At 43.8% G+C, this 24028-nt stretch overlaps 1 protein-coding gene across 7 annotated transcripts in view; it reads right to left on the bottom strand.

The window, feature by feature from the left end:
* The window catches only part of nrxn3a (neurexin 3a), a 1361409-nt gene that overhangs the window by 1328932 nt on the left and 8449 nt on the right, over positions 1-24028 (bottom strand). For all 7 annotated transcript variants that reach the window (XM_055640186.1, XM_055640188.1, XM_055640185.1 and 4 more), the window contains exons 2-3: positions 11451-11468; positions 9385-9414 (exon numbers count right to left, since the gene is read on the bottom strand). In XM_055640186.1, the coding sequence (XP_055496161.1) occupies positions 9385-9414; positions 11451-11468 (48 nt within the window). The remainder of the gene's footprint in view (positions 1-9384; positions 9415-11450; positions 11469-24028) is intronic.

Genomic DNA, 24028 nt, shown 5'->3' with positions numbered 1-24028 from the left:
TCCAAAGACGTACAGGCTTGTAGGTTAATTGGCTTGGTGGAAATGCAAATTGTCCCTAGTGTGTGTAGGATAGTGTTAGTGCGCGGGGATCGCTGGCCGGCACGGAGTCGGTGGGCCGAATGGCCCGTTTCTGTGTTGTATCTCCAAACTAAATTAAACTAAACTAATGTTGCAATCTGCCTTACCCCAATTTAGTAGCATGAACTGTGCTATTGTCCAAAGCAATAACTATGCGGCTGTGGGAGTCTTAAAGGTTGGTATAATGAGACTGCGTGCTCGATAGCGTGTCGGGAAAAGACAACGACATGGAACAACTTCATTTGAATGCACTTTGTGTCAACAACAGACATTCCCCAATTGCTAACATACAATTGCATGTCTTTGTCAAAAATGAAATAATAAAAGTGATAAAGACACAGTAGATAAATGTTAGACGTTAACATATATTCATTCAACCAAAGGTTTATGATTGGAAACTGAAAATCCATCGGAAGTGCGGATGATATAACATTGAATTATGCAACGGTATAAAATGGGCAACAGTTAATCAGAAAAATGTTTTCAAGCTCCACTGATTAGATTTCAGAAGTTCAGAAGTTATAGGAGCAGAGTTAGGCCATTCGGCCCATCAAGTCTACTCCACCATTTAATCATGGTTGATCCATCTTTCTCAACCCCATTCTCTCAACGGCCTTCTCCCCATAACCCCTGACACACTTACTAATCGGGAACCTTGCAATCTCCGCCTGAAAAATATCCATTGACTTTGCCTCCACAGCCGTCTGTGGCAATGAATTCCACAGATTCACCACCCTCTGACTAAAGAAATTCCTCCTCATCTCCTTTCTAAAGGTATCATCGGCAGTAAGTACAATGATATAGTTCACAGCAATCAGGTCATGAATTAGTAGTGTGGCACGGTGGCGTAGCAGAAGTGCTACTGCCTTGCAGCACCAGAGACCCCGGTTCGATCCTGACCACGGAGTTTGTAGGTTCTCCTCATGACCTGCGTGGGTTTTATCCGAGATCTTCGGTTTCCTCCCACACTGCAAAGACGTACAGGTTTGTGGGTTAATTGGCATAAATGTAAATTGTTCCTAGTGTGTGTCGGATAGCGTTAATGCACGGTGACCGCTGGTCAGCGTTGACTCGGTGGGCCGAAGGACCTGTTTCCGCGCTGTATCTCAAAACGAAACTAACTAGACTACCACCCTTTCTATCTGTAACGCCACTATGAGGGAACTATGTGCCTGCACTCCTACATCTCTCTGTGTTCTGTACGTACTCATTTGTAAATACGTGCAGTCGGTGTAAAGAGAACATGGAGAAAACAATCCGAGAGGTTGGAACAACTTGGATCGTTTTCTCTGGAACGCCAGAGGTTGAAGGGAGACCTGATGGAAGTGTATAGACAATTATGAGTGGCACAGGGGGCAGAGGTTAAAGGTTAGAGGGGATGTTCTGGGCAAGTTTTTGTTTTACACAGACGTGGTGGGTTCCTGGAACACACTGCCAGGGGTGCTGGTGGTGGAGGCGGATATACGGGGATCGCTGGTCGGAGCGCACTCAGTGGGCCGGAGGGCCCATTTCCGCGCTGTATCACTAAACTAAACTAAAGTAATTCCTCCTCCTCTCCTTTCTAAAGGTACCTTCAACAGTAAGTACAATGATCTAGTTAACAGCAATCAGGGCATCAATTAGTACCATAAATTAGCCAGGTGCTTGCAGAGAGTCCAGAGGATTAAAGAAGAATGGAAATTAAAACCAGCTACACAATCTACATTCTATTATGCTCTCGTGGCATTTGCCCCAAGAGAGTGTGTACCGTGTGGGCTTAGAACGCCTGAGAATAATGGTCATTCTTATTTCTTCTTCCTCTTGTTCCTCTCTTGACACTACCTGTCCCACTTGCCGATTTTTTCGGCGACTGCCGCCATCATTGACTGACGTATCAGGTCACCGGAAAATTGATGGCGTGACGCGGGTGTGATGACGTATTGGGCGCGCAGTGTTTTTTGCAAGTGTCACAACATTATTTTTGGTCAACGCCGGTTTTTTAAATGTTCAAAATCTTTTGGCGACCCTGATATGATGTCGGCAGTCGCCGAAAAAAATCGCCAAGTGGGACAGGCCCTTAATTGATCTTGGTTCATTTTCTGCTCCACTGCCATTAGAACATGCCCCGTGGAAGGTATAAGATTAAAACACAAAATCATAAGAGCTTCATTTAGTCTGAAATATGTTTGTGCGCAAATATAAGCAGAGTCTCTGATTCAGAAAAACTTATCAAAGCAGGGAATTAAGTTAATTGAGCTGAATCATCTGAAAACTGTGCATTGTGCATTATTATTATAACGCACATGACATTTTCAACGCCTTGGAACTGTACCTTTTGTCTGGTGGCAGACCAACTTCCCTCCGCGATAAAGTTCTCAAGGGATTAGACAGGCTAGATGCAGGAAAAATGTTCCCCATGCTGGGGGGTCCAGAACCAGGGGTCACACAGTTTAAGAATAAGGGGTAGGCCATTTCGGACTGACATGAGGAAAAACCTTTTCACCCAGAGAGTTGTGAATCTGTGGAATTCTCTGCCACAGAAGGCCTGTTCACTGGATGTTTTCAAGAGAGAGTTAGATTTAGCTCTGAGGGCTAATGGAATGAAGGGATAAAGCAGGAACGGGTTACTAATTCTGAATGATCAGCCATGATCACATTGAATGACGGTGCTGGCTCGAAGGGCCGAATGGCCTACTTTTATATGTTTCTATCATATCGTAGCAGTACCATCTTTTTCATGATTTATTCCACAGCAGGTTATTCGTCAAGGAATTAAGAAGATCACGTAATCTGGGGACAACCCTCAGAGGGTGGTGGAGGCCAGTTCTCCGGATACTTTCAAGAGAGAGCTAGATAGGGCTCTGAAAGATAGCGGAGTCAGGGGATATGGGGAGAAAGCAGGAACGTGGTACTGATTGTGGATGATCAACCATGATCACATTGAATGGCGGTGCTGGCTCAAAGGGCCGAATGGCCTACTCCTGCACCTATTGTCTGTTGTTCATTGTAATCAGCTGGAACTGAATAGAAAGTGCTCCAAAGTGCACCAGGTAGTGGAAACAAGGAACTGCAGATGCAGGTTTATATCAAAGATAGACACAAAAAGCTGGAGTAACTCTGCGGTTCAGGCAGCATCTCTGGAGAAAAAGGATGAGTGACATTTGGGGTTTTGGTTCAAGTCTGAAGAAGGGTCCCGACCCGAAACATCACCCATCCTTTTTTTCTCCAGAGAGGCTGCCTGACCCCCTGAATTACTTCCGCACTTCATGTCTATCTTTGGCGACAAGCATTCCGCCACCTACACATTCACAAAATAATAGGTTGAAAGAAATCTGTCACTTGCCGACTGTGAAGTTCTTTTCCCATGTCATTGCAACAATTTCTCACAGTCACGGTGGCGCAGCGGTAGAGTTGCTGCCTTGCAGCGAATGCAGCGCCGGAGACCCGGGTTCGATCCCAATCATAGGTGCTGTCTGTATGGAGTTTGCACGTTCTCCCCGTGACCTGCGTGGGTTTGCTCCGAGATCTTCGGTTTCCTCCCACACTCCAAATGCGACAGGTTTGTAGGTTAGTTGGCTTGGTAAATGTAAAAATTGTCCAAATTCCAAGATAGTCCCTGGTGGACTCTTTGGAAGTGATGATCACAACAAGGTACAATTCTCACAATGTCTTTTAAAAGACATTTGGACAGGTAGATGAATAGTATACGTTTAGAATAATATGGGCCCAACTCAGGCAGGTGAGACTAGTTTGGATGGGGCATGTTGGTCGGCGTGGGCGAGCTGGGCCGAAGGACTGAAGAAGGGTCACGACCCGAAACATCACCCATTCCTTTCCTCCAGAGATGCTGCCTGACCCACTGAGTTACTCCAGCATTTTGTGCTTATCTTGGGCCGAAGAGGCTGGATCATGACTCTAACTCTAGCCACCATAATGAATCACTGTCAAATAAATCAGGCAGGCCACCTCGTTCGACAGAGAGATTGCTTCGACCGTGAGATCTGAACCCATTTGCATTCCCTTTCTCCAAGCCCTCTGCCTTCCCTGGAAGACATCTCCAGCTCTCGGTGCCTCTGCAATTCCAGGAAAATAATCAAAGACCCCTCCCATCCTGGGCAGTTCCTGTTCAACCTCCTGCCCTCTGGTAGGCGGTACAGGTGCATCAAAAGCCGGAGAAACCGACTCAAGAAAGGTTGGTGCGGCAGACCTCTGAAACTATTAATATTGTGGGAGTTAGTTCGGAAACAAGAATGCCCATATGCAAGGGGTTCGCAACCTGGGGACCTGCTGCGTTCGTCGGTCAGCTGGAACAGAACGGAAAGTGCAGGAGGAAATACACGAGAAGAATACACAGAAGCGGGGAGGTGTTTGGGGGAGTAGGCTTGGAGTCAAAAACAGTGCAGATACACAAGAGGACACAAAGTGCAGGAGCAACTCAGGAGGTCGGGCAGCATCTCAGGACAACATGGATGGGTGCACCCGAGACCCGGGTTCCATCCCGGCTACGACTGCCTGTGCGGAGTTTGTACGTTCTCCCCGTGACCACGTAGGTTTTCTGCGAGATCTTCGATTTCCTCACACACACCGAAGACGTACAGGTTTGTAGGTTATATAATTGTAAATTGTCCCTAATGTGTGCAGGATAATGTAAGTGTTCGGGGATCGCTGGTCGGTGCAGACTTGGTGGGCCGAAACGCCTGTTTCTGCGCTGTATCTCCAAACTAAACTCTTGACTCTTAGATGACGTTTCGGGTCAAGAATCTTCCTCTGACTGAAAAATGTGATCAGCCGTGATCATATTGAATGGCGGTGCTGTCTTGGCTCGATGGGCCGATTGGCCTACACCTATTTTCTATGAAAAAACAGAAGGTACGCCTCTGTGACTCTAAATTTCCATTATGTTTGACAGCACCAAGGTCAGGTGACACTGACAGCAAATTGATGAAAGGAGAATATTACTTGCTAGAGGCAAAGATTGATAATCATTGGAATAATATATCAGCCGGCCCAAGAGGACAATAGTGGAAATGGGAAGGAAAAATGAAAATATTTTCAATAGATTCACATAATTACGGATCAAAAAATTAAAAAAGCAAGCCAAACACATTTGCTGGTCTGATGTATAAACTAAGCTGGACTTCTACAGGTGTGCAGTAGAGAGCATATCGACTGGTTGCATCACGGCCTGGTTCGGCAAACATGAACGCCCAGGAGCAAAGAAGGCTACAAGAAGTTATGAACGCTGCCCAGTCCATCAGGGGGACTGACCTCCCCACCATTGAAGGAATCCACAGTAGTTACTGCCCCCAAAAGGCAGCCAACATCATCAGAGACCCACACCACCCTCGCCACACACTCATTTCACCCCTGCCATCGGGAAGAAGGTACAGGAGCCTGAAAACTGTAACGTCCAGGTTCAGGAACAGCTTCTTCCCTTAAGCCGTTAGGCTATCAAACACTACAACCTCAAATAAGCTCTGAACTACAATAGACTATTATTATTATCATTGCACCATTATTGTTGGTTTGTTTTTTAAGTGTACGTGTGTGTGTAAATATGTGTGTATGTACATACACATGAATATATATATATATATATATATATATATATACACACACACACACACACACACACACACATATGTGTGTGTGTGTGTGTGCATGTGCGTGTGCGCGTGTGCGCGCATGTGTGCGTGTGTGTGAGTATGTGTATACTGTATATACACACTGAACATTTCTATCTCATTTATTATATTGTTTACAGTGTGCTATGTATACATATTCTGTCGTGCTGTTGCAGGTAAGAATGTCATTGTTCTCTCTGGGACATATGACAATAAAACGCTCTTGACTCTTGAAAATGCCTTCCTGTGAAACACTAAAAGGCCTGTCCCACTGTACAAGGTAATTCAAGAGTTCTCCCGAGTTTTCCCCCGATTCGAACTCGGAGAATGTCCGTAGCAGTTCCGTAGGAGTTCGTGGATGTCCCGTAGCGGCTCGTACGAGTAAAAAGTAACCATTTTTTTCTTCACAAGTACTTTTTTTACTCGTGGACATGTTTTGCAGTGTTGAAAAAACGTCACGAGTTTACCGGATTTCCACGAGTACCTACCGTTAACATTACGAGCCGTTACAAGACACGCATGAACTCCTACAGACCCGCTACGGTCATTCCCCAAGTTCGAATCAGGGGAAAACTCAGGAGAACTCTTGAATTACCTTGTACAGTTGGACAGGCCCTTAAGACACAACCCACGGCAAAACTTTAATATGAGGCAATGTACAATAACGGAGCACATGGGCTAACAACCTTAAACAGATTAATCATATTAATATAGCACAGAGCACGTCAATAAATAAGTGTGACCAAGGTTGAATATGAGAATCATATTCATTAAGTGACTTCACTCAAAGATAAAACATTCAAATTGTTTTTGTTTTTTGCTTCGTACTTTTGCCGCAATCCCTCATCATCCAGGCTCAATGGAACATTCCTCCCACCTCAGTCCCTCAGCAAAATGTCTTAAAAAAGACAGTCAAGGGCTAGTCCCACTTAGGCGATTTTTTTGGGCGACTACAGGCAACTGCCGCAAAATTTTCAACATGTTGAAAACATTTTGGCGACAGTGGCGACAATTTTTGCCGCCGTGGGCTGCCATAGGTGCTGTCGTAGGTTGTCGCCAGGTGTTGTAGGTGAATTCCATTAAAACTAGTCCCTGGCAGTCACCTAGAGAGTCGCCCAAGTGGGACAGGCCCTTTCATGCTAGAGCTATTTCAAGAGCAGACGCACAGTTGAGATCTCCTCAGGCTGTTACAAATCTTCATTTCTTATTCATGACATTATGTGAAAACCTCAGAAGTATTTTTTTTTAAAACAACCAAGGTGCTAATTGTTTGCTATGGAGTCAGTCAGAACAAGTGAATATAAAGAAATGGTCATTGGAACAAAAAAGGCCAGAGGTCTATTGTTGATATTTCCAGGTAGTATTACAAAAAAACACCACGTGTGACATTACGTCACCTGTTCCCATTAATGTTTTAATAGCTATCAGATGACTGCTACTAATGAAAATATCCCATCTAATTGCTTTGAAATGACACTGTGGGAGATTTCTATGGGTATGATTCATACACGCCACGTGATCTGTTTTCTATTTCAACATTTACTGCAACAAATATGTTTATTTAATGAAATAAAGGGGATGCATCCCATTAGAAGAAGTAGACAAAGAAAAGTTTTTGTTAATAGTAAGCACCAAGTCTTATGAATGTAAAATCTCAACGAAGTGAAATTTAGTTTCAACCGTACACAATGGGACTCAGTAGGTAGAATGCTGTTGTACACTCTGCCAAGTTCTTCATTACATTGCAGTGTGTGTTGTTTGGTATCATTAACTGCTCTTCACCAGAGTATTCGGTTAAACGGCATTTGATAGCATTTGCGTGTTTTTTTTTAAATCTTTAGCACAGTTTGTTCTTATATTGTAATCATACAAAAAAATGTCAGGCAACATCTGGTAAACCATAGAAAAAAACATCTCTAAAATAATTGTGAAGGCAGTAACAGAAAAATTGACACAACACCCACAGCGAACACATGCATCTTTACTTCAGACGTTTATAAAAAAAAAGAACGATGCAACATAATGTTGGAAAAGCTAATTAGAGAGCAGACGGAGACTGCAAACGATGAGACCATTTATCAAAAAGCTGTCAGCTTATTCCTGAAACCAGACTGAAAATAAAATGAATGGCACAGTGGGAAAATTGTAGCAGCTTTTTTTTCACCCCTGATCTATTGATAGTAAGATGAAGTCATTTTGTGTCAAGTATTCACATTTGTAGAACGCAAAGACAGCATGAAAATAAAAAAACATGGACTGCGTCATTCAACTCTTCATCTGCCAATCAATATTGAATATCTGACCAATCCTTGAAATAGGTTTACATTTATATACAATTAAAAATTCAGTGTAACACAAATCTCTTGATGTACTTGTAGGAGTTTAATTTTGTTGTTCAGCTCGAAAAGCTGGATTAATAGACTTAATCAACTCCCATCACTGTTTAATTGACACAGACTGGTTCTCAAACCATGAAATCAGCTCAAATAATTCCCACTGACTGTGGAATTTTCCTTCGTTGAGAATTTACAGTGGGTCTCCTCCACAAAACATACCTTGAACATGCAGAGGAGTTTAAGAATACGATTTGTTGAATTACTTTGGCTCATGCAAAGCGGTCAGACCAGCGATTGTAATTTTAATCCAACACAAGATTTTCACAGTATGTATTAAAAAAAATTCAAACTTGGAAATTCTAGACAACAATTTTCTTCCATGCAATGCAACATCAAACTCATGTCAAGAACGGAGCAGTGCTTCTCCAAGTCAATGGCATTTGCAGTACTGTGACAATTATGTTAAGATTAAAAAATATATATATAATACATTTCTATAACCAACATTTATCAGGCCAAAGCCTGATAGCCATTTCAGCTCAGCTGTGGTACCGCATTCACAGTTCAACAATCTTAATATAAAATAAACTCTTCGTAACAAGCAGGAAATATATAAACCCAACTCTACCTTTACTTCTACCTACAGAAATGAAGATTGGATCCAAGTAAGCATGAAATCCATCATTGAGGGGGCAATGAAGAAGGGGAAGGATAACAAATTAGGAACACGTCAACACATCACACACTACAAAACACAACAGAATAATAACTGTGAATTATTGCAGGTTTCTGCAGTAATCCACTAAAATCTGTTGACGATCAGACAAAATCACATACAAATGCAGCGTGTTAAACAAAATATAAACATACATGCAATGGTAAAGCCAAAGTGCAAAAAAATAACCTTATGCAGTTCTGGTTATCAATGGTTATCAATGTGAAAATATCAGATGCATTATTTCCACCCATTGATAGCTTCAGCAGTTATTGCTGGATTTCTTTTTTTTATTGCGTTTTTGGGGCCATGCAATGTTGAAAATATGAATCTGTGCATACACAAATATGAATCTGTGCATACACAAATATGAATCTGTGCACACCTGACATCGCATTTAAAAACATTTTTAAAAGCATTCCGAATATCAGGTGTTGGCCCTTATAATTGCAATCACACTTCAAGACAGCCGTCTGAATCATCCACCCGCCATTCAACATTAAACAGGTTGCAGTAATAGAAAGCCTCAAAATAGCAAATGCATGAAACAGAAACTCATCCCGCACTGCATTGCTACTCAAAAAATAGCAGTATGGGGAGGGGTTGAAAAGGAGGTTAAATAGGAGCAGAAAGAATGGGAAAGATAGCATACCTTGCTCGCCCATCATCAGATGCGAGAAACCTTTGAAGAGGAAGAATTGCAGTCAAAGAAATGCACAGAGTTTGGTCCAATACCGGTCGGTATTGTGATTTCACATACTTAAGGCTAAGTATGGTTATCAAACACACGCAAAGCTTTTTTTTTTAAACCGTGAGTTAAAAAGCTTGCCTCATTAAAGAACTGGATCAGAATGAACTGATTCCAGACGAGTCAAATGAGTCACCTATTGTGCCTCCGAAATTGTACAAACAGCTTAAAAAAACCAACAGAGGTTGAATACGTTTAGGTCACAGTCCAGGTTTGGCTAAAGCGCAATGTGTTTGTTTCGTATGTTTTAAATATTTTAAATCTTTATCTGTAACTTTTAAGCATTTTAAAGTTAGAGTTTTCAATTAGTTATCTTGTGCAATTAGTTATCTAATGGGTGTACGGAACAAGCTGCCAGAGGAGGCCGGGACCATCCCATTGTTTAAGAAGCAGTTGAACAGGTACATGGATGGGACAGGTTCGGAGGGATATGGACCAAACGCAGGCAGGTGGGACTAGTGTAGCTGGGACATGTTGGCCGGTGTGGGCAAGTTGGGCCGAAGGACCTGTTTCCACACTGTTTCACTATTACTCCATGACTCAATCAGTTACAATTTCAGCCATATATTATCGTTTGGCACATGAAGGGGTCATCAATAAATATTAGCTAATTGTTTGTTATGGGGAATTAAGCAAGGAATCCCAGGTGACAGTGTAACCGTGGCTATTTTTCCTCTTGGCAGCAGAAGGTACACCATGCACAAATTCCTGGTGTACAGTGTATATAATTTAAAAAGTGTAAAGCTATTTCTGAACTAGGTTCATTTATTAACAGTGGCAAAGAATATATTAGTTTTGGGACAGTGGAAGAATTGTGGGCACGAAAAAAATATATAAATCAAGTGATTACATTGTTCTTTGTAAAGTTTAGGTCAATTACTGAATATAGTTTAACTCAGCAATTCCTCTTGGTGAAACTGTTACCAATGTTTTTTAATGGTTTTAGTCAGTAACCTTTGAGTTAGTGACCATGAATCTTTTTCTTCCCACAGTAGAACAATGTGCTATCTACAACGTCACCACCTACCAGGGTAGCCTGTCTTAGTTCAACTTATTAATTATATGTGTTTATGTAAAATGTTCCTTATTATTATATCAACTATTAATCCCATATATATATACAGGTGCTTCTTTAGATATCAATCGACCTTGCATATAAATAACTATCTTTAGTAAGTTAATAAAATGTATTTAATTATTACTTCAACTATTAATTCAATTTATCTGCTGTATATTTCTATATATCTATAAATGTGTGCTTCTTTGGACATCAACTGACCTTCCAAATATATAACTATCATTAGTTACTTGCTTAAGAAAGAACTGCAGATGCTGGAAAAATCGAAGGTAGACAAAAATGCTGGAGAAACTCAGCGGATGAGGCAGCATCTACGGAGCCAAGGAATGGGCGATGTTTCGGGTCGAGACTAATTCAGTCTGAAGAAGGGTCTCGACCTGAAACGTCGCCTGTTCCTTCGCTCCATAGTTGCTGCCTCACCTGTTCAGTTTCTCCAGCATTTTTGTCTACCTATCATTAGTTAATTAATTAGTTAGTTAATAAAATGTATTTAATAATCACCAACTAGTAATTCCATATATCTATAGATGTTGTGCTTCTTTAGACACCAACTGACCTTCCATATAGATAACTATCATTAGTTAGTTAATTACTTAATTTATTTAATCTTATAAATTAAAACAATGTATTTAATTATTATTTCAACAAATAAATTTTATAATTTTATTTAAATCTATACAGGTATCCTCCTTTAGAAATCAACTGTCTTTCCATATAAATAACTATCATGCTGCATTAATAATGTTGCGCCATGAAAGAGGAATGGGCACTTTACAATACTTTATTTTTTCTCCTCCGTTCTCAGTATTTTAATTACTTTTTTACAGTGAATGAAAAGACCGACTCCATTCAGCGAGTTAGGCGCAGATTAACCGGTGAAAAAGGGCCTCACCTGGTACACGGTTGACTTCTGAAAGCAGAAATGTCGAGAAAGGAAAGAAGCAGATGTTAGACACACCGATAGCACTTGTCTTTGCATGGAATGGCATCATGCACAAGATCAAAAGGACCATGCCTATAAACATGCAAGTGATAGACACTGTGCATGTGTGAATTTACCAAAGAGAAACCTCACATTTCATCATCTGTCCTGGCAGCTGGAATCAGATAGTTTTTTTAAAAGAACATTTTAATCAAGAAAACTACTCAACTATAATGAAGAATATCGCAAAGAAATATTCTTGAGTCATTGTGCTGACTAAATTGTTTCTTTCTACAAAAGGATGCCCCAGTAAATTTTTTTAGCATGGCGAACAATGCTTATCTGAAAAGAATAGTAAAAAATTTACTGCCGATTGTAGAACTGACAATACCAAAACACCATTGTGTGGCTTGCTAAATCACCTTCATTGCAGATACAGTTTTTGAAAATCAGAATCAGAATCACACTCTATTCGCCAAGTATGTTTTACAACGTACGAGGAATTTCATTGGAAAATGCAAACAATTTTCATATCGGAAGGACTTCTTCGCTTTTCCTTCTGAGAAAACAGCAAGCTCTCATTGATCATGTACAAAAATGCCCTTAAACCTTAAACGTTTGCTGCGTTTTTTCAGGTTGCTAGTCCCACCTGCCAAAACTACCACCCTACCTGCTGTTCTGTTTGTTGAAACATAAATGATTATTAAGGGTTTGGACACGATAGAGGCAGGAAAATTGTTCCCGACATTGGGGGAGTCCAGAACCAGGGGCCACAGTTTAAGAATTGAAGGAGTAAGCCATTTAGAACGGAGGCAAGAAAACATTTTTTCACACAGAGAGTGGTGAATCTGTGGAATTCTCTGCCTCAGAGGGTGTTGGAGGCCGGTTCTCTGGATGTTTTCAAGAGAGAGCTGGATAGGGCACTTCAAGATAGCGGAGTCAGGCGATATGGGGAGAAGGCAGGAACGGGGTACTGATTGGGGATGATCAGCCATGATCACATTGAATGGTGGTGCTGACTCGAAGGGCCGAATGGCCTACTCCTGCACCTATTGTCTATTGTCGGAAATCAAGAAAATATACCTCAAGACTCAACATTTTTGCAAAATAGAAGCAAGCCATTTGCCCATTGAGTTCATGTTGACTATCACGCACGCACTTACTTCAAGTTATCAGTTATTCCTTTTGTTTTAGAACTTTTCCTCACAATCCCAGAAACTACCCCCTGCCCCCCCCCCTTCCACACCCACCCACCCAACCCCACATTGGAACACTGATCTGCACACGAGGGACAATTCACTATGGCTAATCAGTCTAATAATCTGCACATGTATGGCATTTAGAGTCATAGAGTGATACAGTGTGGAAACAGGCCCTTCGGCCCAACTTTCCCACACTGGCCAACATGTCCCAGCTACACTAGACCCACCTGCCTGTGCTTGGTCCATATCCCTCCAAACTTGTCCTATCCATGTACCTGTCTAACTGTTTCTTAAACGTTGGGATAGTCCCAGCCTCAACTACCTCCTCTGGCAGCTTGTTCCATACACCCACCACCCTTTGTGTGAAAAAGTTACCCCTCAGATTCCGATTAAATCTCTTCTCCTTCACCTTTAACCCATGTCTTCTGGTCCTCGATCCCCCTATTCTGGGCAAGAGATTCTGTGCATCTACCCGATCTATTCCTCTCATGAATTTATAAACATGGGATGAAAGCAGGTTTTAATTTAGTTTAGTTTAGAGATGCAGCACAGAAACAGGCCCTTTCGGCTCACCGGGTCTGCGCCGACCAGCGATCCCCGCACATTAACACTACCCTACACACACTAGGGACAATTTTACATTCATACCAAGCCGATTAGCCTGTAAACCTGTGCGTCTTTGGAGTGTGGGAGGAAACTGGAGATCCTGGAGAAAGCCCACGCAGGTCACGGGGAGTACGTACAAACTCCGTACAGGCAGCACCCGTTGTCGGGAAGGAACCCGGGTCTCTGGCACTGTGCGGCAGCAATTCTACTGCTGCCGTGCAATGCAGAGAACCTGGGACAGCTCACAGAAAGAAGTGCAAACTCCACACAGACAGCATCAAAGGTCAGGGCGGAAGCCGGGTTCATCAGAGCTGTGAGGCAGCAGCTCTACGAGCTTTGACGTTGTGATCCCCAGTTTCTAAATGCCTTATTCAGCCTGCAATCAGACAGATCAAACTAGAAAATCGTGGGCAATGGTGGGCAATGTTTGAAGAGATTCATCCAAGGGCAACAGGTGAGGCTGTGAAGAATGGGGAATCTTCTACGACTTTTCCTCTCTGGCGTTTTTTCGAAGAACTCTGTCCAAGCTAAGAGAGCAAGTAGCCTTATCATCTGAGGGAAAAGAATGACATGGCAACGTTGCAGGAAACACCAGTGTGTGGCACGGTGGCGCAGCAGTAGAGTTGCTGCCTTACAGCGCTTACAACGCCAAAGACCCAGGTTCAATTCTGACTATGGGTGCTGTCTGTACAGAGTTTTACGTTCTCCCCGTGACCTGCGTGGGTTTTTTCCGGGTGCTCTGGTTTCCTCCCGCAATCCACGGGGGATACAGGTTTTTAGGCTGATTGGCTTGGTAAAAATGTAAATTGTCCCCTAGTGTGTCCCTAGTGACAAGTCTCTCTTCCCTTGTGTGTGTAGGATAGTGTTAGTGTGCGGGAATCGCTGGTCGGCGCGGACTCGGTGGCCAAAGGCAGAGGCCAAATATGCACAAAGTGCAGAAATGATCCCAAGAATGCATAGATAGAAAATAGAGGCAGCGAAACAGAAAACCAAAGCAACAATAGTGGAGACCTAATGCAAAGTATTCTTACATCAATTGCACAAATGAAAATGCTTCGAAAGGAACTGCAGATTCTGGTTTATACTGAAGATAGACACAAATTGCTGGACTAACAGCGCATCAGGCAGCATCTCTGGAGACAGGTTTCCTAAGTTTGACCCTGATTGTTCTGAGTTTAAGTATTTGCACGCAGTTAAGTTGACAGAATGACTGACATAATTGCCTAAGAGCATCTGCCCCAGGATTTCTGCTCACTGTCTTACAAAGAGCAAATAGAGACTAAACAAAAGGAAAACTACATTTAATGTTGTTAGCTACAAGTAGAAATAGTGTCCCCAAAAGTTAGGATTTAATTATATGTTAAGAGTGGATAGAGTGGATGTGGAGAGGATGTTTCCACTAGTGGGAGAGTCGAAGACCAGAGGTCACAGCCTCAGAATTATAAGACATTCCTTTAGGAAGGAGAATTTCTTTAGTCAGAGGTTGGTGAATCTGTTAATCCTGGCTGAAACCGAGCAGCCATAGTACCCAAACTTTAATCAGGACTCATGTATTGCTAGGCCATTTTGGTCAAGTTTGGTGTGCTCTGTAGAAATGGGACAAGCTTCTGAATGGTGCCAGCAAGTCTGGGGCCCAGATCAGTGTTGCATATTCAATTGACTGATGGATGGGATTTTTGCAGAAGACATCCTAGGAAATGTTAAAGGCATGGAGTTAATTGGATAAATGCAAACTAAGTGTTGATTGGTTGAAATGTTAAGCCCTGTCTGGTTTGTTTAAATTCCAGGGTAAATGTTGCATTATTCAAGGTTCTGTCAGTCTCTTCAGGAAGCTTCACCTGCACCAATGTAAGAAGTATCTGTAATTGGCCTGTGTACCTGTCAGTAATGTTTTATTGTAATTTGTTATAATTGATTGCATTGTAAATATACCACCCCTCTGTAGTTCGGCCCCTCAAGGTTCTCCCAGGAAAGGCAGCCCCCACGAGGTCCGTTGTCGACCTTCTGGAAGAGCGCTGGGGACTGCATGACCTTTTGGAGTGTCTCTGCTTGCACGAGGCTGGGGGGAAACTTAGGAAGAGTTTATTTACAAATCTGTGGAATTCTTTGCCACAGAAGGCTGTGGAGGCCAAGTCAATGGATATTTTTACAGCGATGAAGGAAAGATTCTTGATTAGTACGGGTGCCAGAGTTTACATGGAGAAGGCAGGAGAATGGGGTCAGGAGGGAGAAATAGATCAGACATGATTGAATGGTGGGGTAGACTTGATGGACCGAATGGCCTAATCCTGCTCCTATCGCTTATGAGTGGATATATTTCAGTTACGACTGGTGGAAAGAAGATTGAGGTTCGTGTAAGAAGGATATCAAATTAGTTAACCGAGTTGAAGGAAAGTTTAGCGAATAAACGAAAAAAGTGACAAATGAAGAAAGTGATCCTTGGGGACACTGCAGAACAGAAATAAATTGATAAATGGAGTCTGTTTCAGGAGATGATCACAGAGCCGCAGTGGTATTGCAAGATTTAATGCGACCATGCACGGGAACCTGATGGCAATGGAAGACAGATTGGTACCACAACACATACTGATCTGTACTCATTAACTAACTGGAGGAAGAGCAGGTAGATTTATAATGTGGATACATTTTAGACTGGGTACATTAATAAAGAGCACGGAACATGTCCGTCATGTGCGCGTGCCCATTGTCTGAAGAAGGGTCTCGACCCGAAACGTCGCCCATTCCTTCTCTCTGCCTGCCCCGCTGAGTCACTCCAGCTCTTTGTGTCTATGCCCATTGTCAATGATGGAGAAGCAGCGAGAGGATTTACACAGAAACATAGAAAATAGGTGCAGGAGTAGGCCATTCGGCCCTTCCAGCCAGTCAATATGATCAAGGCTGATCATCGAAAATCACTACCCCGTTCCGGCTTTTTCCCCCCATATCCCTTGATTCCGTTAGCCCTAAAAGCTAAATCTAACTCTCTCTTCTGTGGCAGAGAATTCCACACAACTCTCTGGGTGAAAAAGATTTTCCTCATCTCAGTCCTAAATGGCCTACCCCTTATTCTGACACTGTGACCTCTGGTTCTGGACTTCCTCAAAATGGGGTTTTATTATTGACCAGCAAGTGGGGCTCCTTGCTGTAATGTAATGCTGAATGACCAATGTCCTTCAGAAGCCTCTGGAGTTACCTATGCCTGCATTCCCCGGGAGAAATCTGCCATCAACTCTCCCATTATTGTTTCATGGACCAGTTGTAGAGTTGCTTCCTTACAGTGCCAGGGTCCTGGGTTCGATCCAGACTGCAGGTGCTTGTCTGTAATGAATTTGTACATTCTTCCCCGTGACCTCCGATGGTTTTCGCCGAGATCTTCGGTTTCCTCCCACAGTCCCAACGACGTCCAGGTTTGTGGACAAATTGGATTTGGTATAAATGTAGAATTGTCCCTAGCGCGTGCGGGGAAGTGCGGGGATCGCTAGTCGGCGCGGACTCGGTAGGGTCGACGGGGCCTGTTTCCACGCTGCATCTCTAAACTAAACTAAACTCAGGCTCATTCTGAAAACACGCTCCTCAGGAGCTGAAAGAGTGCAGGTTTGCGTTGCAGTGTCACACTTCAAGTGCTATTTCCAGACATCAGGTCTGGGAGGAATGATGTGTGGGGAAAATCAACGGCAAAGAGTCAGTGTGTTCAAAAAGGAATGCAGCATGACAGGGAGACAGCTACGTAACACTGTTTTGAGCCAAATGCATTTCACAATTAGAGTGCAGGAGGCTGAGGGGTGATCATAAGGTCATAAGTCATAAGAAATAGGAGTAGAATTAGGCCATTCGGCCCATCAAGTCTACTCCACCATTCAATCATGGCTGATCTATCTCTCCCTCCTAACCCCATTCTCCTGCCTTCTCCCCACAACCTCCAACCTCTGTACTAATCAAGAATCTATACTTATCTCTGCCTTAAAAATATCAACTGACTTGGCCTCCACAGCCCTCTGCGGCAAAGAATTCCACAGGTTCACCACCCTCTGACTAAATCAATTGGAGTGCAGGAGGCTGAGAGGTGTATAAAATCATGAGGGAAATAAATAAGGTGAATGCATAGTCTTTTTCCTCAGGTAGGGCAATCAAGAACGAAAAGGGTATAATGTGCAGGAAAGAACTGCAGATGCTGGTTTAAATCGAAGGTAGACACAAAATGCTGGAGTAACTTAGCGGGTCAGGCAGCATCTCTGAGGAGAAGGAATGGGTCTGAAGTCTGAAGTCTGAAGAAGGGTCTCGACCCGAAGGTCACCTATTTCTTCTCACCAGCGATGCTGCCTGTCCCGCTGAGTTGCTCCAGCATTATGTGTCTCCAAAAAGGGCATACATTGGTTTAAGGTGATAGGGGAACGATTTAATAGAAAACTGAGGAAACAGATTTTGGGGCAGAGATAGATAGATGCTTGATTGGTTTGGGGTTCCGGGGTTATGGGGAGAGATAGATCAGCCATGATTGAATGGTGGAGAGGACTTGATGGGCCGAATGCCCTAATTCTGCTCCTATAACTTATGAACATATGACAGATGGCAGCTTCAACTTTAACTTCAACTTTAGGATGGCCACGGTGGCGCAGCGGTAGAGTTGCTGCCTTACAGCGAATGCAGCACCAGAGACCCAGGTTCGATCCCAACTACGGGTGCTGTCTGTACGGAGTTTGTACGCTCTCCCCGTGACCTGCGTGGGTTTTCTCCGAGATCTTCGGTTTCCTCCCACACACCAAAGACGTGCAGGTTTGTAGGTTAATTGGTTGGGTAAATGTAAAAATTGGCCCGAGCGGTTGCAGGAGAATGCTAGTGTGTGGGGATCGCTGACCGGTGCGGACCCGGTGGGCCGAAGGGCCCGTTTCCCTGCTGTATCTCTAAATGAAAACTAAACAACAGTGATCCCTTAGAACTGCGTTGGCATTATAAATGATTTTGCATTAATTCATTCATACAGCACAGGCTCGAGTGAATTAAGGAGTAATAGACAATAGACTATTGAGAAAGGACGTTCTTGCTATTGAGGGAGTGCAGCGTAGGTTCACCAAGTTAATTCCCGGGATGAAAGGACTATTTTATGTTGATAGAATGGAGCGGCTGGGCTTGTATACTCTGTAATTTAGAAGGATGAGAGGATATCTTATTGAAACATAAGATTATTAAGGGTTATAGACAATAGGTGCAGGAGTAGGTCATTCGGCCCTTCGAGCCATTCAATGTGATCATGGCTGATCATCCCCAATCAGTACCCCGTTCCTACCTTCTCCTCATATCCCCTGACTCCGTTATCTTTAAGAGCCACATCTAGCTCTCTCTCGAAAGCATCCATACGTTATTGGTTTGAAGTGAGGGAGGAATGGTTTAACACTAACGTGAAGGGCAACATTTTCACTCAGATGCTGGTGGGTATGTGTGACGAGCCACCAAAGGAGGTAGTTGAGGCAAGTACTATAACAGCTTTTAAAAGACACCTGGACAGGTACATGGACAGGAAAGGTTTAGAGGGATATGGTCCAACCTCTGGCTAACGGGGACTGGCTTAGATGGGGCATCTTGTTCAGCAAGGACGAGTTGGTCTGAAGAACTTGTTTCCGTGCTGTGTGATTTTATGATGCAAATTGAAAATCAAACTGATTGGTGCAGATGAATATCCTCGATTTAGATCTGCAATATTTATAGCAGTATAATAAAGTGCTATTTCATTTTGATAACGTGCAAAATTAGCAAAGGAATAAAATTAGTAGGTCTCAGAAAGTTTAAAATCAGGACACATTTTATCCTGTAGGGTGGTGGATGTATTGTATGAAAAAAATGTAGAAACAGGAAACTGCAGATGTTGGCTTACAAAAAAAAAAGATACAAAGTGCTGGAGTAATTCAGCAGGTCAGGTAGCATTTCTGGAGAATATGGGTAGGTGACGTTTCAGAGATGCAGCCTGTCCCGCTGAGCTACACCATATTTTTGTGTCTATTTTAGGTGACGTTTCAAGTCAATAGACAATAGGTGCAGGACTTCGCAATACGGCCCTTCGAGCCAGCGCTGCCATTCAATGTGATCATGGCTGATCATCCACAATCAGTACCCCGTTCCTGCCTTCTCTCCATATCCCCTGACTCCGCTATCTTTAAGAGCTCTATCTAACTCTCTCTTGAAAGCAACCTGAGAACCGGCCTCCACCACCTTCTGAGGCAGAGAATTCCACAGACCCACAACCCTCTGTGTGAATTTTCTTTTCCTCATCTCCATTCTAAATGGCTTACCCCTAATTGTTAAAATGTGGCCCCTGGATCTGGACTCCCCCAACAGCGGGAACATGTTTCCTGCCTCTAGCATGTCCAAACCCTTAATAATCTTTGGTAGACAAAAATGCTGGAGAAACTCAGCGGATGAGGCAGCATCTATGGAGCGACGGAAATAGGCAACGTTTCGGGTCAAAACCTTTCTTCAGCCTGATGTGAGGGTGGGGGGTGCGGCAGGAAGAAGAAAGGAAGAGGTGGACCCTGTGGGCTGAGGGTGAGCTGGGAAGGGGAGGAGAAAGTAAGGTCTGCCTGAAATTAGAGAAGTCAATGTTCATGCCGCTGGGGTGCAAACTGCCCAAGCGAAATATGAGATGCTGCTCCTCCAATTTACGATGGTCCTCACTCTGGCCATGGAGGAGGCCCAGGGCAAAAAGGTCGGATTCGGAATGGGAGGGGAAGTTGAAGTGCTGAGTCACCGGGAGATCAGGTAGGTTATTGCGAACCAAGCGGAGGTGTTCAGCAAAGCGATCGCCAAGCCTACGCTTGGTCTCACCGATATAAAGCAACTGACATCTAGAGCAGCGGATGCAATAGATGAGGTTGGAAGAGGTGCAGGTGAACCTCTGCCTCACCTGGAACGACTGCTTGGGCCCTTGAATGGAGTCAAGGGGGGAGGTAAAGAGACAAGTGTAGCATTTCTTGCGGTTGCAAGGGAAAGTGCCCGGAGAGGGGGTAGTTCGGGTGGGAAGGGACAAATTGACCAGGGAGTTACGGAGGGAGCGGTCTCTGCGGAAAGCAGACAGGGGAGGAAATGGGAAGATATGGCAAGTGGTGGGGTCATGTTGGAGTGGCGAAAATGTCGGAGGATTATTTGATGCATGTGACGGCTGGTAGGGTGGAAGGTGAGAACAAGGGGGACTCTGCCCTTGTTACAAGTGGGGGGATGGGGAGTGAGAGCAGAGTCACGGGGTATAGAAGAGTCCCTGGTGAGAGCCTCATCTATAGTAGAAGAGGGGAACCCCCATTCCCTGAAGAATGAGGACATATCCGATGCCCTGGTGTGGAACACCTCATCCTGGGTGCAGATGTGGCGTAGACGGAGGAATTGGGTGTAGGGGATGGAGTCCTTACAGGAAGCAGGGTGTTAAGAAGTGTAGTCCAGATAGCTAAATAATCTTATATGTTTCAAGCCCTAGTGAGCCTAGTGAGAAGTTGGAGTATTGTGTGCAGTTTTGGTCCTCTAATTTGAGGAAGGACATTCTTGCTATTGAGGGAGTGCAGCGTAGGTTTACAAGGTTAATTCCCGGAATGGCGGGACTGTTATATGCTGAAAGAATGTAGCAACTGGGCTTGTACACTCTGGAGTTTAGAAGGATGAGAGGAAATCTCATTGAAACATATAAGATTGTTAAGGGCTTGGACACGCTAGAGGCAGGAAACATGCTCCCGGTGTTGGGGCAGTCCAGAACCAGGGGCCACAGTTTAAGAATAAGGAATAAGCCATTTAGAACGGCGATGAGGAATCACTTTTTCTCACAGAGAGTGGTGAGTCTGTGAAATTCTCTGCCTCAGAGGGCGATGGAGGCAGGTTCTCTGGATGCTTTCAAGAGAGAGCTAGATAGGGCTCGTAAAAATAGCGGAGTTAGGGGATATGGGGAGAAGGCAGGAACTGGGTGCTGATTGGGGATGATCAGCCATGATCACATTGAATGGCCATTCAAGGGCCATTTGGCCCATTGAAGGACCATTTGGCCTATGTGGCTCGAAGGGCCAAATGGCCTACTCCTGCACCTATTGTCTATTGTCAATAAGATCCCTCTCATCCTTCTAAATTCCAGAGTATACAAGCCCAGCCGCTCCATTCAATCAACACATGTCAGTCCCGCCATCCCGGGAATTATCCTGGTGAACCTACGCAGCACTCCCTCAATAGCAAGAACGTCCTTCCTCACATTTGGAGACCTGGTCCCTTCTTCAGACTGAATCCATCGGCATTCTCCGGAGATGCTGGCTGACCCGCGAGAGTTACTCCACTGCATAATGTTCAAGAAGGAACTGCAGATGCTGGAAAATCATCTTTTAGTGGACAAGTGAGATGGACTTTCAATGCGAGCTGATAGTGCGGAAGCAATTAATGAGCATAAAGAGATAGATGAAGCAACATTTGATTATTAATGCGAGTACAAATCATGGGTGTAAGCTCATGGAAATATAATTAAACATTCTCAGCGACATTATTATTCCTCAGTTGCTGAGTCGATGGAAACTGTTGAGCCAAAGAAGGCAATCAGTCAAAGATAAACAACAGGAGATGTTAAGTTGGTTAGATGTTAATGGGGTAATGCTTGATTTACCTGTTGCAGATGTATACACAATGCCCTAAAGGAAAGTTTGGTGTGATTTAAGTAACTTGGGGAGAATGAGTATCTGTGGGTTGTGCAAGAAAATTGGTTCATGAATTAATAAGATCCCCCTCAATAAATATAAAGGAAGTTCACATTTACCATTAAATAAAATGTCAATCCCTTCCATTATCATAACTATCAAATTTTACTGCCTTCGATTATGCGTGTGAAATATTTCTTCTCCAGACTAGTTTCATGTCAGGGATATTGTCCCGAGCTATTTATCTCCCAAACCTCCTCTCCCCAGTCCCAAATCCCAACAATTAATTGTGTGACACCAGGGCCTGCAGATGGTGTGATCTGAAGCAAAAACTATGCTGCTGGAGTAACTCAGCAGGTCAAGCAGCATCTGTGGAGGCAGAGAGATAGACAATAGACAATAGACAATAGGTGCATTCGACCCTTCGAGGCAGCACCGCCATTCACTGTGATCATGGCTGATCATCCACAATCAGCACCCCGTTCCTGTCTTCTCCCCATTTCCCTTGACTCCGCTCTCTTTAAGAGCTTTATCTATCGCTCCCTTGAAAGCATCCAGAGAACCGGCCTCCACCGCCCTCTGAGGCAGAGAATTCCATAGACTCACAACCCTCTGTGTGAAAAACTGTTTCCTCATCTCCGTTCTAAATACCTTACCCCTTATTCTTTAACTGCGGCCCCTGGTTCTGGACTCTCCCAACATCGGGAACAGGTTTCCTGCCTCTAGCGTGTCCAAACCCTTAATAATCTTATATGTTTGAATAAGATATCCTCTCAACCTTCTAAATACCAGTGTATACAAGCCCAGTCGCTCCAATCTTTCAACATATCGTCCAGCCATCCCGGGAATCAACCTAGTGAGCCTACGCTGCACGCCCTCAATAGCAAGAATGTCCTTCCACAAATTTGGAGACCAAAACTGTGCAAAATACTCCAGGTGTGGTCTCACTAGGGCCCTGTACAACTGCAGAAGGACCTCTTTGCTCCTATACTCAACTCCTCTTGTTATGAGGGCCAACATGCCATTTACTTTCTTCACTGCTTGCTGTACCTGCATGCTTACTTTCAGTGACTGTAATGATGATGAGTCCTGGTGTTTCGACCCGAAAACTTAACTACCTATCTGTCTGCCCCTACTGATGCTGCCTGACCCACTGAGTCCATCCAGAATCATGGTTTTTGAAATTATTTTTTTGATATTGCATTGTCTTTGCTATGGAAAGAAATGGACATCAAGTCTATCTTCATAATGATCTGCTTTGATTGCCTCAATACTATTTTAGTCGAGAGGGTGGAATGGAACAGATGGTTTGGCAAAACCAAGATAAGTGGTATCTTTTATGAGGGAAAATGTACCAAGATAGGATGGCACAGTGGTGGTGTAGTGGTAGAGCTGCTGCTTCACAGAGCTGGAGACCCGGGTTTGAGCCTGCAATCTGATACTGGCAGCGTGGAGTTTGCATGTTCTCACTGTGACCACGTGGGTTTCCTTCGGGTGCTCTGGTTTCCTCCCACGTTCCAAAGACGTGCAAGTTTCTAGGTTAATTCTAGGTGCTTGAAATATGTTCCCGATGTTGGGGGAGTCCAGAACCTAGGCCATTTAGGATTGAGATGAGGCGAAAAGTTTTCACCGAGAGAGTTGTGAATCAGTGGAATTCTCTGCTACAGAAGGCAGTGGAGGCCAATTCACTGGATGTATTCAACAGATGGTGTGATCTTTTTAGGGCTAATGGAATCAAGGGATATGGGGAAAAAAGCAGCGAACAGGGTATTGATTCTGGATGATCAGCCATGAACACATTGAATGGTGGTCCTGTCTCGAAGGGGCGAATGGTCTACTCCTGCACCTATTTTCAATGTTTCTAATTGGCCATTGTAAATTGACCTCATGGTCAGTATGGACCCGATGGGCCAAAGGGCCTGTATCCCTAAACTAAACTAAACCGACAAGGGTCAGGATATAACTTGCCAACTACTTGCTTTCAAGAAGCAGCTGTGGCTACCTTAAACACCCAGCAGAAAGTCCATCGCAGACTGTGTGCAATTACTCTCAGGCATGAAGGTACCAGTTATTTGCCTTCCATCACAGTGGA

Source organism: Leucoraja erinacea, chromosome 9 (assembly GCF_028641065.1).
Source record: "Leucoraja erinacea ecotype New England chromosome 9, Leri_hhj_1, whole genome shotgun sequence".
In the NCBI taxonomy this organism is placed as follows: Eukaryota; Metazoa; Chordata; class Chondrichthyes; order Rajiformes; family Rajidae; genus Leucoraja; species Leucoraja erinaceus.
This window is presented reverse-complemented; position numbering and strand designations above follow the sequence as displayed.